At 39.6% G+C, this 14773-nt stretch overlaps 3 protein-coding genes across 3 annotated transcripts in view; all 3 read left to right on the top strand.

The window, feature by feature from the left end:
- The window catches only part of narf (nuclear prelamin A recognition factor), a 10276-nt gene extending 9182 nt beyond the window's left edge, over nucleotides 1–1094 (top strand). The window contains exon 12 of the mRNA XM_077503596.1: nucleotides 1–1094. This exon is cut by the window's left edge and continues 46 nt beyond it. Coding sequence (XP_077359722.1) covers nucleotides 1–202 — 202 coding nt within the window. The 3' untranslated portion in view covers nucleotides 203–1094.
- Nucleotides 1095–5264: 4170 nt separating this feature from the next.
- Nucleotides 5265–11070, top strand: fdxr (ferredoxin reductase). The gene is made up of 12 exons (XM_077503305.1): nucleotides 5265–5646; nucleotides 5760–5848; nucleotides 6415–6510; nucleotides 6721–6843; nucleotides 6919–7032; nucleotides 7100–7201; nucleotides 7291–7398; nucleotides 8323–8407; nucleotides 9332–9531; nucleotides 9601–9772; nucleotides 9854–10027; nucleotides 10653–11070. Exons 1-12 carry the CDS (start codon nucleotides 5571–5573, stop codon nucleotides 10781–10783), a joined length of 1470 nt encoding a protein of 489 aa, XP_077359431.1. The 5' UTR covers nucleotides 5265–5570; the 3' UTR covers nucleotides 10784–11070.
- A 163-nt stretch (nucleotides 11071–11233) lies between these two features.
- On the top strand, nucleotides 11234–14059 carry cstf1 (cleavage stimulation factor, 3' pre-RNA, subunit 1). Its single transcript, XM_077503306.1, has 7 exons — nucleotides 11234–11700; nucleotides 11814–11884; nucleotides 12027–12198; nucleotides 12281–12558; nucleotides 12631–12828; nucleotides 12904–13294; nucleotides 13438–14059. Exons 3-7 carry the CDS (start codon nucleotides 12030–12032, stop codon nucleotides 13695–13697), a joined length of 1296 nt encoding a protein of 431 aa, XP_077359432.1. The 5' UTR covers nucleotides 11234–11700; nucleotides 11814–11884; nucleotides 12027–12029; the 3' UTR covers nucleotides 13698–14059.
- Nucleotides 14060–14773: the final 714 nt, after the last annotated feature.

The raw sequence follows: 14773 nt of genomic DNA, 5'->3' as shown, positions 1-14773 counted from the left end.
CGTCGATAAACAACTGGTCCAGCAGATGGAGGAGGTCTACGGCAGCCTGCCAGTCACCCTCCCGGAGCTCAACCTGACTCTGCAGACCCTTTATCAAGACTGGCTTCAGGGCCAGGATTCCCAGCCCACCTGCAAGTTACTGCACACCCAGTACAGGAGTCAGAGTCAGACGCCCTTACAACCACCACACATGCAGTGGTGAGGTTGAGGGAACATGAAGACACACCATTAGTTTGTTTGGGATTCTGTCTGGATTAGCTCACAAACTCATACTTTTGATCAAGTCAAGAGCTGAACTCAGCAGATGCAGTTCTTCCACTTGTCCGCTCGAGGGCGATGTCTGCTTTGGAAACGAGTCATAAGTTCAAAACAGAAACTATACTCGAGTCCGCATGTGAGCCATTTGTTGTTGCCAAGCAATAAGCCAACTAAAACAAATTTTAGCACATTGGAAACCAGTGTTTCTAGCATGTATTAGCACATTGGACTTTTTGGGGGGTCGAATATGTATCTTTTTACAGGAAATGATGAAAAAGTGAGGAACATTTTTCAGCATTACGAGCTGAGTAATCTCAAGATAGGAGCTGTGTGATTCACATTTCCTTTGTGACCCACATAGCTTCATTTAAGCATACGCGTGAGAGTCAAGCAGTTTAGTCCAAACGTACAAGTGGTCCTTGTTGCAAAGATGCAAGCTAACTGGTGGATCTTTGCACTTGGATTGCTCTGTTTTCCCACTGTGGTGAACACCCAGTCAGGTGAGGGAAAGCAAATATGTTTTGGGTTTTAAAGATGAGTCATTTTCTGGCAAGTTAGTGTTTCGCTGACCATAAAAATTAAATGTTAACATTGTCAAATTTCTTCATGTACTTTATTTATATGTAAATGGATTATTTTTTGTTGGTAAAAGGTAGACGTACAAACTACAGCATCTGTTGAATTTGCCGGTTTGTTTGTTTTCAGAGCCAATAACGATTATTAGTAGTCAAGGACTCTCATAACTCATATTTGAAGCTGATATTTTCAGCAAAGCGGGTTGAGGTTGGGAATTCATGCCGTCAAAATGAAAAATAAATACAAATTCCAATTTGTAATTTTGTTGAAATGTCTTAAAACATTTTTATTGCACCTCTTTATTAGATTAGAAAGATGTTGAGTTTTTTTTTGTTAATTTTTAAATTTAGGGATGTTCATTAAAATAAAAGTTTCAGACAGATACCAAGTAAGAGATCTAAACTCTTGAGTAGTTAATGATACCAACACCATTTGCCAATAATACCTGTGCTTTTGAGTTTTGGTACATAAAAACCAGCTAGCCTAACCCTAAGCATAAATGTTTTGTGGTGCCCCCCCCCCCCCCCCCCCGCCCCCCCCCCCCCCCAACACTCTGTCCGCACACCCCATCACCCCTCCCCTGGTAGAAATGAACAATATCTGAGTATTTGTCAGTTTTGCTTTATTAAACAAAATAACTTGTAAGTAGGGCTGGGTTTGAAATATCGATATATCGCTATATCGATACACCTTTTCATATCCCAATATCGATACATAAAACCATGTATCAATATATCGACCCCCGCCATTTTTGTCAATTTATTTACACAGCCTGTGCTGTGGTTGTAATTTATTTAAATTATTATTTATTGTTTTTATAAGGCCATGTTAAATGAAACAGATGAATGTAACTGCAATGGATTCAATTCCTAATGTAAATATTCATATTCTTAATAATGCATTAAATTAGAGCAAGAAGTTTCTACTCTTTGCAGCATTGGTACTTTTGACTGTCTAAAATATGTGCTGCATGAATTCCTCAACTGAATCGAAAATCGTTGTGAATCATGAATTGAATCGGGCCCTTGTGAATCGAAGTAAATCGATTCTGGAAATCTGAATCGATACCCAGCCCTACTTCTAAGTGTCAATATTGAAGTTTTAAAAATGTTCACAAAAATAAGTGATAAATAGCATCATCTCATTGTTTTTTCTTTTCCTCTTTTCCGCCCCCAATTCTTGATGCCTTTTTGATGACATGTCCAGATATCCAAGAATAAACTTCTGCCAAATTTGCGATTGAAGCATAAAGTGCACCCCACCCCCCTCCCCCTTTCCCTAGTAGTTTGCTTCGTTGGAGAAAAAGTGCACCCCTCCCCCTTTCCCTAGTAGTTTGCTCCGTTGGAGCAAAAGTGCACCCCGTCCCCCTCCCCCTTTCCCTAATAGGAACAAACTACAAGTACTAGGGGAGGGGGGGCACCAACGTAGACCAGCGATACCGCTCGTCGAGTAAATAATGCTACGTTATTTTTTGTATTAATTAACATGCTTTACAAGCTTTTATTTTAAATATTAGACACTGATATTATAATTACTAATATGATTATTTTTACGGGCTTGATTTGTTTTTTTGGTGCCCCCTCAGGCAGTTGGTGCCCTACGCGGATTGCGTGATAAGCGTATGCGGAGCGCCGTGTCTGCATAAAAATTTCAAAGAAAGACCTACATATGCCAATATTGGATTTTCATTAAAGCTGTCCTATGGAGTTTTTTTTTTTCTTTCTTTCTTTTTTTTACCATTTACAGTGGTACCTCTACTTATGAACTTAATTGGTTCTGGAAGAAAGTTCTGAAGTAGAAAATTTTGTAAGTAGAGACGCATTTTCCATGTAAATGCACAAATCCGTTCCAAGTCTCCCAAAATTCAGACAAATGTTTTATAAAGCATAAAAATGCATCAAAACATATAACAAATACATGTTGCAGAGTTGTGCGTAATGTAAAAAAAAACAAAGAATAAAGAATAAAAATGAGGGTCATTTACCTTTTTAACTGCTGTCCTCTTCTTTTTTTGCCCTCTTTGGTTCATGTTCTCTCTGTGTTTTTGCCTGGTGTTTTGTAAAGAACTGATCCAAAGATGTTTGCTTTATTTATTTATTTATTTTTTTTAAACCAATCCTTCGAAAATGTCCAAGGCAAACATTAGTGAGCAAACGCCCGACTGGTGAACACTTTTCCTGGGTGATTCTTTTAAACAAATACCGAAACTTCATGGAAACCTCCGATATGGCGAGGCATCTTTTTACAAAAAAGGCCCGTCTCGTCACAATTAAAAACTTACTGTGCCTTCATCAATCACCAATTGTTTGAATTTTTGCACAAATTCGTCGGCCATTAGTTAATATATTTACGAAAAACAAACATATCGGAACACCTCATGGGCCGCGGGATGAATGATGAGGGTGCTGTATAGACACCGATCTATTATCTCGGCTCATAGATACCTATGGTAAAGGTTGCTCTTGCCAATGGGATGCCAGAAAGATGCACAGACACCGATCTAGTATCTAGTATATGGTAGGTAATAGCCATAGCTGAAAGGATGTTGCGTTCGGTAATGTATTGTTACCTTTAGTATCTAGAAATTTCTTTCGTAACAAGACAATATTTTCCCGTTGAGTTGTTTCGTAACTCAAAAATTTCGTATGAAGAGACGTTCGTAAGTAGAGGTACCACTGTACGACTGAAACACCTTCTAATTAGTACACCTTAGCTGTTCCCATTGGGTACTACTGCAAGCTTCGTATGTGATAAGGGAGTGTGCAGTTTCATTTTTCAGCCACACGTGGCAGTAGCGATCCGAAATGCAATTTTCTGCATGCAGCAGCTTTAAAATTGCATACAATTTATAGCAATTGTCTATTCTTCTGATTTAAAAATTAGTTACTGATTGTAAAACAGCCAAACACAAAAAATAAATAAATCGGTAAAAATTGTAAGATGTAGTTCAAGGAGCTTTTAGGGTCATTAGTATGTCTTGAAAATTACATGAAAAGTTAAAAAGCAGCATAGTGGTAGCAAAGCAGCTACTCCCAGAATTATTGATACAACTTATGTCTAACACGGTGGCATTCTCGCCGTAGAGGCACAAAATAACATGAAAATGCCGTGCAGAAATCAATACTGTATATTCAAGCGGCCTAAGTGAGTGGCAACACAAGATGGCCGCCGGTGACTTCACGTGTCCCTATGGCAAGTAAGTGACATTGACAGCCCATTCATATGCAAGTCCATGATGGCATCACAGTTCCTCAGGTAACAACCAATCACGGCTCTGCTTCAGAAAATAGGTGAACCGTGATTGGTCATTATCATGTTTTGATATTACACCTATTATGTACATGCAGTCTTACAGGACCCTCCTCCACACACTTTAGTTGCAAGTGTTGACTCCTTCTCTAAGATAACATGCTGGATGTTATCAAACCCAATGGGAGGACAGACATTTTCACGGCCAAAGAAATGTGCTGCACTTGTCCTTGATTAGAGGTGTGTTTACCAAGAGGACAACAGCTACAGAATTTGACGGCCGAATTCACGTCATCACCCAAGGACACGGCTTCACAATCAAGGTTTTTCCACTGCGCCTGGAAGACACCAGCTTGTATTACTGCAAAATGATCTTCCTCAGATTGGATGATTTCACAGAGTAAAGCCTTCTTAGCAATGAGACCCTTATTCTCAGAGGTGCAAATAGTTGTTTTAAAACAATAATTAGTCTGTTGATTGACGTTAATAAATCCAACATTTCTCCCTCACAGATGTCAAACAATGCAGTAATATTTTGGATACCACATTTCTGATGCAAAGCTTCCCTTACAGATGACAAACGGCATATTCATATTGTATTGCGTTTGCCTGCATGCAAACCAGATTGCTATAGTAGTCAAATTTCATTTTATCACATTTCAAATCAAAATAATCCTCACAAATCAAATTACAACGATCCAAAGTACAATGCTTTTCAATGAGCGGTGAGCTACATTTCACCGAGTAAAACCGCTATACCAGGCCAGTGTAAAATAAAGTAAAAAAAAAAAATAGAGTAGGCTAAATACAAATTTAAGTCTATAAAACGACCCTTAAATATTAATAGCATATAATACATAAATACACATTCAAAATTAATTTATGTATACAGTACATTAAATACACTTAAAATTCACGAACGATATGAACTTTAAAACCAAAAAAATAACAGGTCCTATGGTTAATAAAATGTATTACGTAGCACTGTTAACTGGAAATATGCATATGATCACCATTTTAATTGTTGATTTTTATTTGTATTTATTTCCTAACAGAATCGACCTTCATGGGTGAAAATGGTAACGCAAGAGTTAAAGTCTGTTCCCCCTATTATTTATTAGTATTGTTTTTTTGTTTTTTTGTTTTTATTCCAAGCGGAACATTTGTGCATATTTGTTTTTCTGCCGGACTACTTTTGTTGCTACACAGTGTGGAAGCGTAACATAACGCGATGCTGCTTTCATAATGTGACATAATGTGTTAATAAGTGTTTCAATAAAACGTTGCGGCGATGTGCTCTATCTACATCATTAACCAAGTCTAGTGGAGGAAACTGACCACGGTTTTTTTCCCCCCCCTTTTTGTACCCTGGCTTTTGCTCTCGGTCCCTTTCCTCTGTCCAAAGCAGAGGGGGCTGCTATGAGGAGTTGCCTACCTAGAACACTTGATAGAGCCTCACCCTTATTCTCAAGACTGTAAAATCCAAAATGCATGGCTTTAAAAATATTTTTAGCGGTGTCACATTGTGGACGTGGAGAAGGAGTCGATGGATAAATCGACGCGGTGAGTCACTTTGATCAAATTGTTATTAGCTTTCTAACTTAGCAGTTGTCCATTTATGAACGTTTTTGTGAAATGATCAATTGTGACAAGGTATTTATTTGTATTGCCTGTAGGAGAGGCAGCATTTTCCTCATGCAGACCAAAGGTGTGTGTTGTTGGGAGTGGACCAGCAGGATTCTACACAGCACAGCACTTGATCAAGGTAAATAGTACACAGTAACTTTTCTTTTTCCATGACGTCACGCGTACTTCCGGGTGGACAAACAGGTTCTCACAGTAAACTTTCTATTACGTGCAATTTAACAAAGGCATATTGATTATGTAAACAGGTTAAAATTGTGTTTTTTATCTCTAAATGTCTACCACACCTAGTTTAACTTCCAGTCAGAAAGATACAGTGCACTTGCTAGCTCCCTTGAACGAGTTGACCGTTTTCCATGTTTCAGGCTTCAAACATATTTATCATCACCACTCAAATCATCAGGGGACTTCTGGAGTCAGTTGTCTGCCCTGAGAGAAAAGGGGATGAATAATTTAGCAGCATCCTACGTTGTTTTAAAAATAGTTTAAAATTCATTTAATTCACGATTGTATCTCCCTTGGTGTTGAAATCCCCCCGCCCTCAAAAAAGGTTATGATATTATGTCAGTTGATTATCTGAAACATTGAAGTGTGATAAATTTGTAAAGAAAAAAAAAATCTGATGCTAGGTTTTGGCAAATATTTTTCCAAGGCACTGTGTGATTAGATCTTTCCTTTTGCTCTCAGGCCCGTCAAGATGTTGAAGTGGACATTTACGAGCGACTACCCGTCCCTTTTGGCCTTGTCAGGTTCGGGGTTGCTCCTGATCATCCAGAAGTGAAGGTGAACACAAAAGGAAATGATGCACACCAGATTATTGGCCCATTTGTTTGACAGGCTTTTGTCAAAATATCTCAAGAATGCTACCTTATTTTTGAAACATTACTAAAATGGGGTTACATTTGTATTCACTCAAAATAAATGAAACCGCTTATGTTTAATAAAAATATTAACACTGACATGTTATCTTTTTTTGTCTTGCTGAAATCTCAGAACGTCATCAACACGTTCACGCAGACGGCCAAACATGCACGCTGTAGTTTCTATGGAAACGTGAACATTGGGAAGGATGTGAGCGTTGAAGAGCTGCAGCAAGCGTATCATGCAGTAATACTGGTAAGACGCTTACGTAACTTTCAAAACTTGGTATGAGCAAGTGATTGTTCTTATGTATTTTTTGTGTTATAATAGAGCTATGGTGCAGAGGGAAACAGGAGGATGGGGATACCTGGAGAAGACCTGGCTGGTGTGTATTCCGCCAAAGACTTTGTAGGCTGGTACAATGGACTGCCAAGCTGTCGAGAGGTACGTCTCTTCTTCTCCTTTTGCTTCTTTACCTTCAGTTTGTAAACAATTTTCTTCACCCATTCAGTTGAGCCCGGACCTGAGTTGTGAAACAGCAGTCATTCTGGGACAGGGCAATGTGGCTTTGGACATAGCACGGATATTACTGTCACCGACGGACATTTTAAAGGTACGTTGATGGCTAATCAACTACGAATCGGCTTCTCAGAGATCCAGTTTTCCTGCTGTTGTCGCAAATGTAAACATGGTTATCTGCAGACAACCGAAATCACTCAGCCTGCCCTTGAAGCGCTGATGGAGAGCAAGGTCCGCAGGGTGCTTATTGTCGGCAGGAGGGGACCCATGCAGGTTGCGTGCACTATCAAGGTGAGTATCAAACAACTGATGATGACTTATTGTAAATAATACAAATAATCAAATCACTCAAATTGAAAAACAAATTGAAAACGATGTGACATTCATATTAAAGGTAGTGATTGGAAAATGAAGCTTCATGAAGCACTTGATTTTTATTTTATTTTTTTTAACTCCTCTATATGGTGCTCTTGCTTTAAATAAAAAGGCTAGTGTATTGGAAATTGATTACATTTCCACTGCACATTTAAGCCAAGAGTGCCATCTAGAGGAGTAAAAAAAGTATCACAAGTGCTTCATGAAGCTTCATTTTCCCATCACTAAGAAAAGAATAAGAAATTGGCTCAGTTTCATCATTATTCACAACATGGCCCTGGTTGATCTCTTATACTCTTCTGCCACCTGCTGGCCGTTTTTTGTAATAACTACCATTGCTTCAAGCAATATCTTCAATTCATAGGCTGCACCAAAGCCTTTTGTATGCTCTACCATAAAAAAGGCTGCATATATACATCTTTGGGAACATGGTAATATATAAAATAGAACATAATTATACATTTATGGGAGCAAATGAGTTAACTAAGGCTCATGTCTCTTTACATTCATGTAAAAAGTATTATTTTAAAGGTATGTTGTGTGAGGTTAGTCTTCCTCCTAAAAGATAAAGTGAATTAAACGTATGAGAGACCCCACACATGATGACAAGGAAAAGAAAATCGACAAATGTCTCATTAGTGCTTGCCCTGTATGTATTGTGCTGGAAATGACCAACTCAGAACACCCACAGAAATTGTGTCTCCTGCCCCAAAACCTGTGAGAGACAACAAGGCCATCTAGCCCGCCAGAAAATAGAAATAGGAAAAAAATGTTGCGGAAAAAGAAACATAAGAAGCTTGGTTCACGTTCATGCTGCATATTTTATTGTGATGAATGTAGGAGCTTCGAGAAATGGTCAAGCTCCCAGGCACCAGACCTGAGATGCTGCCAGCTGATTTTGTGGGTGTACCTGAGGCTATTCCAGGTGAGAGGGGTCGCTTGCTGCCTTTTTATTATGCACTCACTCGTCTCTTTCATTAGCTACATCTACATTTAAGACATGCCTCTCTACATTCAGCAATAATGACAATCTTATGTTCTGTAATTAAAAAGCTTCCTTGTGTATTTAACTCATTCACTCCCAGCCATTTTCACATTTCACAATCCCGTTCGCTCCCGGCTGTTTTATTGGATTTTGACTGATTTTGCAAGGCCCACAGAATATTGTGTTCTATTGCTATAAAAGCATGGAACTTACCAAAAGAAAGATTAACGTCTCTTCTTTCATCAGGAAAAAAAGTATGTTTCTATCTGTTTCCGTTTTGCAGAAATTAGCATTAGAAGAGAGCTAAGTTTCATCAGTTTTCACAAATCTATTCAAAATTGTAAGTAATTGAGCTTTTTTTCTACATGGCCCTGGTTGATCTCCTTTGCTCTGCTGCCACCTGCTGCCGTTTGTGTAATAACTACCATTTCTGCAACCGTTCTTTGCAGTTAAGAGGCTGCATCAAAGCCTTCTGTATGCTCTAGCATTAAAAACAACAACAACAAAAAAACGTATAAATACGTCTTTGGGACACTTAGAACATTAAAAAAACGTATTTACACGTTATTGGGAGCAAATGAGTTAAGAAAGAGGAGTTATCACAGTTATTTGTCCTTGTTCCACTGACCTTGCCAGAGAAATAACAACAGGGTTGAGTGATGGTGTGTGGGTTAGGGGGTGAACTTTCTCAACTTGTACACCACTACAGGAAGTGAAGAGTTCCCTGTCTTAAATTACATTGATACTTTGCGTTTGTCAATACAAATGCACACACTTTTCACATGTATAAAAGGCCATTTTCAATTGCATGTCCACTTTGAATTAATATTCCTCAAATAGAAGTGTATGCCTTTGCCATTTCAGATTTACCAAGACCAAGAAAACGTCTCACAGAGTTGATGTTAAAGACAGCCGTCGAGCTTCCAGCGGAAGAGGAGCGTGAAAGAAGAAGCAAATCCTGCCGTAGTTGGGGACTTCGATTCTTCCGGAGCCCTGTCCTGGTCCTTCCCAATCCAGACGGCACCAGGACAGCTGCTGTCCGACTGGCAGTCAACAAACTGGAGGTAGATTTGGAGGCATTGATTGCTAAATGTACATGTTGTACTGTATTTTGTCTGCCTGCATGTAACCAGGGTTCAGGCGAGGCTGCTCGTGCGGTGCTCACTGACGAGGTAGAGGATGTGACCTGTGGCCTTGTCATTAGCAGCATTGGCTACAAGAGCCTCCCCATTGACCCGTCGGTGCCATTTGACTCTGGCAAAGCGATAGTTCCGAACCAAATGGGCCGCGTTCAACAAGCTCCAGGTAACCACAAAGAAAACGGCAGCAATCAAGAACAAATCTGGTATTAGTAAACATTTGTCAACACAGTTCCTTCCTTTTTAGGTCTATACTGTAGCGGGTGGCTTAAGACAGGCCCAACTGGTGTGATCGCCACCACTATGAATAATAGTTTTGACACTGCAAGATCCCTAATGGAAGACATGGATTCAGGGGACTTGGACATGTCTGCTGAAAAGTCTGGGGCACTAAGTATTAGAACTCTACTTGAAAAAAGAGGTACCTGCATTGATTTCAAAGTTGTAATATATGAGAAAAACACTTAATGCAACAAATAATAACTGTTTTTTCCTGCCTTACTAAGCTACTAGATTAACTCATTTGCTCCCAAAGACGTATTTATACGTTGTTGTTTTTTTTTTTATGCTAGAGCATACGGAAGGCTTTGATGCAGCCTCTGAACTGAAGAGAATAATGGAAGCAATGATTGTTATTACTAAATTGGCCAGCAGGTGGCAGCAGAGTATAAGAAATCAATCAGTTAAAATCCAGTAAAACAGCTGGGAGGAAGGGGGTTGCTTCAGTGAAAATGGCTGGGAGTGAATGAGTTTTTAATTGGCTGGTTTAAAACTGATCATTGGTGATGGACAAATGAGGCTTCATGAACCACTCACAAAATTTTTCCCTCCTCTAGATGGCACTTTTGGTTTAAAGATGAAGTGGAAATTGAATCTCTTTCCATTGCACTACCCTGTCTGTTTAAACCAAGAGCACCATCTAGAGTAGTAAAAACATATTGCAAGTGTTTCATGAAGCTTCATTTTCCCATCACTACATCATCGTGAAGCCTCAGTTATTGTCTATACTATGTGCTCAAAGTGCTTTGTTTTGTCGTCTCCCAAAGGAGTGAAGCCTGTGACCTTCTCGGATTGGGAAAAGATCGACAATATGGAGGTGAAGAAGGGAGAATCGATTGGAAAACCGAGAGAAAAACTGCTGACTGTAGAAAATATGCTTCAGGTGGCATGGGCTTGAGCATCCATCCATCCATCCATCCATCCATCCATTTTCAGAACCGCTTGCTCCTCACAAGGGTCGCGGGGGGTGCTGAAGCCTATCCCAGCTGGCTATGGGCACTAGGCGGGGTACACCCTGAGCTGGTTGCCGGCCAATCGTAGTGGGCTTGATCATTGTGGGAAAAATTCTCAATCAAAGTCTGTGTGTGAGACGTGGAGGGCACCAATGTAGAAAATTTTATGATAAACACAGAACGTGTATTATGACAATATCTTGCATTAAATGAATTGTGTATGATGCAGTGAGCTACTATGTTTTTTGTTTTTTGTTTTTTTTGTTTTTTAACCATTGACCATTACATTGTCTTCATTGTTTATGCCTGTAAACAATTTTAAGTGGTATTCTCATGGGGCAGTTTTGCCACTTGTCCACTGAAAATGATATCACAGTACATTAGTGTTCAGCTCCCAAATCTGATAAAAGTCAGAAAACACGGGGGGCTGTGATTGGTCATACCTGAGCTGCTGGCATGTCATTTAAAACATGTTAATCCGTGGCTTTTGACTCAGCATTTTTATGGAGTGTGCTGTTTTTATTTTATTAATGTCTTGTTTTAACTGTCTTTGTTATTGTATGACTAATTTTGACTGTACAGCACTTTTCTATAAACAAAGTTGAGTTGAATTTAACACACACTTGTATTGTTTAAATGTACTTTTTGAAACGTCCTACAAATAATGTTGTTGCAGCATTGTTGTGGTTTAAGTTCTGTATTTAATATTTATATTCAAGAATATAAAAAGGTCTAAAATAGAATGGCGTAACGTTTACCGGTAGATGGCAGTAGTACGCCCAAATGCCGGAAATAGTCGAAGAAGGAAACAACTACGCGTCTTGTCTACTACCACGCTTTCCTGCAGAAGAACAGTTAAAAGGTGTGAATAGTTTCATGTTTTAGTGACAAAATGTATTTGCACTTAAGTCTTTAAGGGGAAAGTAACACCAGGTTACCACAAATGCATTTATTTTGGGCCATTTCATTTTATAGGTAAACCTAGCAAGTCCAAGTGATTCCTCCTGGTTGAAGTGAAGCTACAAAGCTAACAATACGACGTTCAGGTATTTATACCTTTCAGGATTATTGGCGTGCATAATAAAAGTGCATTTATTTCACTAAACAATTCAACAATTTGCCAGCCGTGATTTACGTTAGTTAGCTTTTAATTAGGTACGTTTTCGGCTTTGATTTGGTCTTTGATAGAAGATGTATCGACCCAAACCAACATTGAAAGATCGGCAGCATCTGTATAAACTCATCATAAGCCAGCTACTCTACGATGGATACACCAGCATCGCCAACAGTTTAGTCAATGAAGTTAAACCTCAAAACGTGGTTTCACCATCAGAACAGCTTGTCCAGTTGGTAAAAATTGGTAAGTTGTTTATCAATATTTTATTATGGTAATGTTTTTGTTGTATGTCCGCTAATTTTCAGATGTCTCCTTTGTGTTACAGGTATGGAGAACGATGACAGTGCTGTCCAGTATGCCATCGGGCGCTCAGATACAGTAGCGCCTGGTGTGGGAATTGATCTGGAGTTTGATGCTGATGTCCAGACAATGTCTCCAGAAGCATCCGAGTATGAGACATGCTACGTTACCTCCCATAAGGGACCCTGTCGCATTGCCACATATAGTCGGGATGGCCAGCTCATCGCCACAGGCTCTGCTGATGCTTCAATAAAGATACTGGATACTGAGCGTATGCTGGCCAAAAGTGCTATGCCGATTGAGGTAAACTAGGTAAGCACGAGTTAGCGCTTGTTAAGAAAGTCTTAATGTGTTTTTGTTGTGTGTGTTTATCAGATAATGATGAATGAGACAGCTCAGCAAAACATGGAGAATCACCCTGTGATTCGAACGCTGTATGACCACGTCGATGAAGTCACCTGCCTGGCCTTTCACCCAACTGAACAGATCCTTGCCTCTGGCGCAAGAGATTACACCCTCAAACTTTTTGACTACTCAAAGCCCTCTGCAAAACGAGCCTTTAAATACGTACAGGTCAGACAAGAATTTTGTATGCCTCTGAACCAACTTATTAATATAATACAAAAAAAAAAAATCACTCCCCTTTAGGAAGCGGAAATGCTGCGCTCCATCTCTTTTCATCCATCTGGAGACTTCCTTCTCGTTGGAACACAGCACCCCACCTTGCGTCTTTATGACGTCAACACCTTCCAGTGTTTTGTGTCCTGCAATCCCGGCGACCAGCACACAGACACCATTAGCGGCGTTGGCTACAACCATTCGGCTAACAGCTACGTCAGCTGCAGCAAGGATGGCAGCATTAAACTGTGGGATGGTGTCTCCAATCGCTGCGTGACCACGTTTGACAAGGCCCACGATGGAGCAGAGGTGTGCTCAGCCGTCTTCACGAAGAACTCCAAGTACATCCTTTCCAGTGGGAAAGATTCAGTGGTCAAGTTGTGGGAAATTTCAACGGGTCGAATGTTGGTGAAATACACAGGTGAAGAAGATGAGGCGTGATTCTCTCTCTCTCTCTCTCTCTCTCTCTCTTTTTTTTTTAAATTTTTTTTTAAACAATAATTTTAATAGTTTAAACTCCATAGAAAATGTTTGAATTGTGTTGAAATGTGTTTGCCGTCGCAGGCGCCGGTTTGAGCGGGCGTCAGATGCATCGCACGCAGGGCGTGTTCAACCACACGGAGGACTACGTTCTTCTTCCTGACGAGCGTACCATCAGCCTGTGCTGCTGGGACTCGCGTACAGGGGAGAGGAAAAACCTGCTGTCTTTGGGCCACAACAATATCGTCCGCTGCATCGTCCACTCGCCCACCAATCCTGGTTTCATGACTTGCAGTGATGACTTCAGGGCCCGTTTTTGGTACCGGCGCAACACCACAGATTGAACTCTCCCGCCACATCATTTGAGAAACGAAGTTGGATTAGTTTAAATCATTTTTATTTTGTATAGTTTTTTTTTTTTTGCTGAGGAATCGACACCTCTTTTTCAATGATACTATTTTCACTATATTGTCAAAATTATCCGAGTCATGCACAAAGACCGTTTGTTCAACACACCATTTTTTGTTGATTTTATATTAGTGTTTTTTTTTTTTTACTTTAACATTGTTTCTTTGTATAGATTAAAAAAGAAACTTAACGACTGTGGTTATTATAAGACACTACACCAGTCTCATTCTACTTGGCCAGCTACTTAATCTGAAATGTATTGTAAAGGTCCTGGTTGTAAACAGGGAGATGATATGGAGCCCCTCTAGTGTCAGGGTCTGATTTTTTTTTGCGAATCTGTACCCACAGTTTAGTAAACCGTACCCACGGTTTAGCTCTTCTGTGGCTTTATGTAATACGCATGCGCACGCAACTTTCGAGAGGTTGCATGACAGCAGTATTAGCAGCGAACGGCTGTTTCTTTTCATCTTAAACTGTAGACTTATGTATTCAGTTGATGTGTAATGTTGCGCTTGTGCCACAAAGTTTTGGATAATTTGTCCCCCAAATGTTACCATTGACTTTGGGACAGGTGTCTGAGCTTGGGGGTAGGGTTGTAACATTATCCAAACATGTACAATATCACAATATGAAGGCCACGATATAATTATCACAATATTGTGGGGAGGTTGGCAATATAAAAAAAAAAAAAAAAAAAAAAAAAGTCACAATATTGTTAAAAAACAAAAAAAAACTCGTACTAAAAAAACCCCAAACACTATTGTGCTTATACAGCAATGAAAAATCTAAAATTATATATAAAAATATGTATTGAGGCACTTAGTCCACATATTGACTCAGTTCACAATCATGTTACTTTCCCCTTCATCTGACCATTAGCGTGAATTTTAAACATATAAGGGCTAAAACATTCCTTGTGAAAATTCAACTGCACGAAAAAACTAGCTACCAGAGGGTGCTAGAACTGCACAAATGGAACCCAACCTGACTTTTTGAACAGATGTGCTGCTTT

The sequence above is a fragment of the Festucalex cinctus genome, chromosome 17, assembly GCF_051991245.1.
Source record: "Festucalex cinctus isolate MCC-2025b chromosome 17, RoL_Fcin_1.0, whole genome shotgun sequence".
NCBI classification, from domain to species: domain Eukaryota; kingdom Metazoa; phylum Chordata; class Actinopteri; order Syngnathiformes; family Syngnathidae; genus Festucalex; species Festucalex cinctus.
The sequence above is the reverse complement of the archived record's forward strand: the minus strand, read 5'-3'. Positions and strand labels throughout refer to the sequence as shown.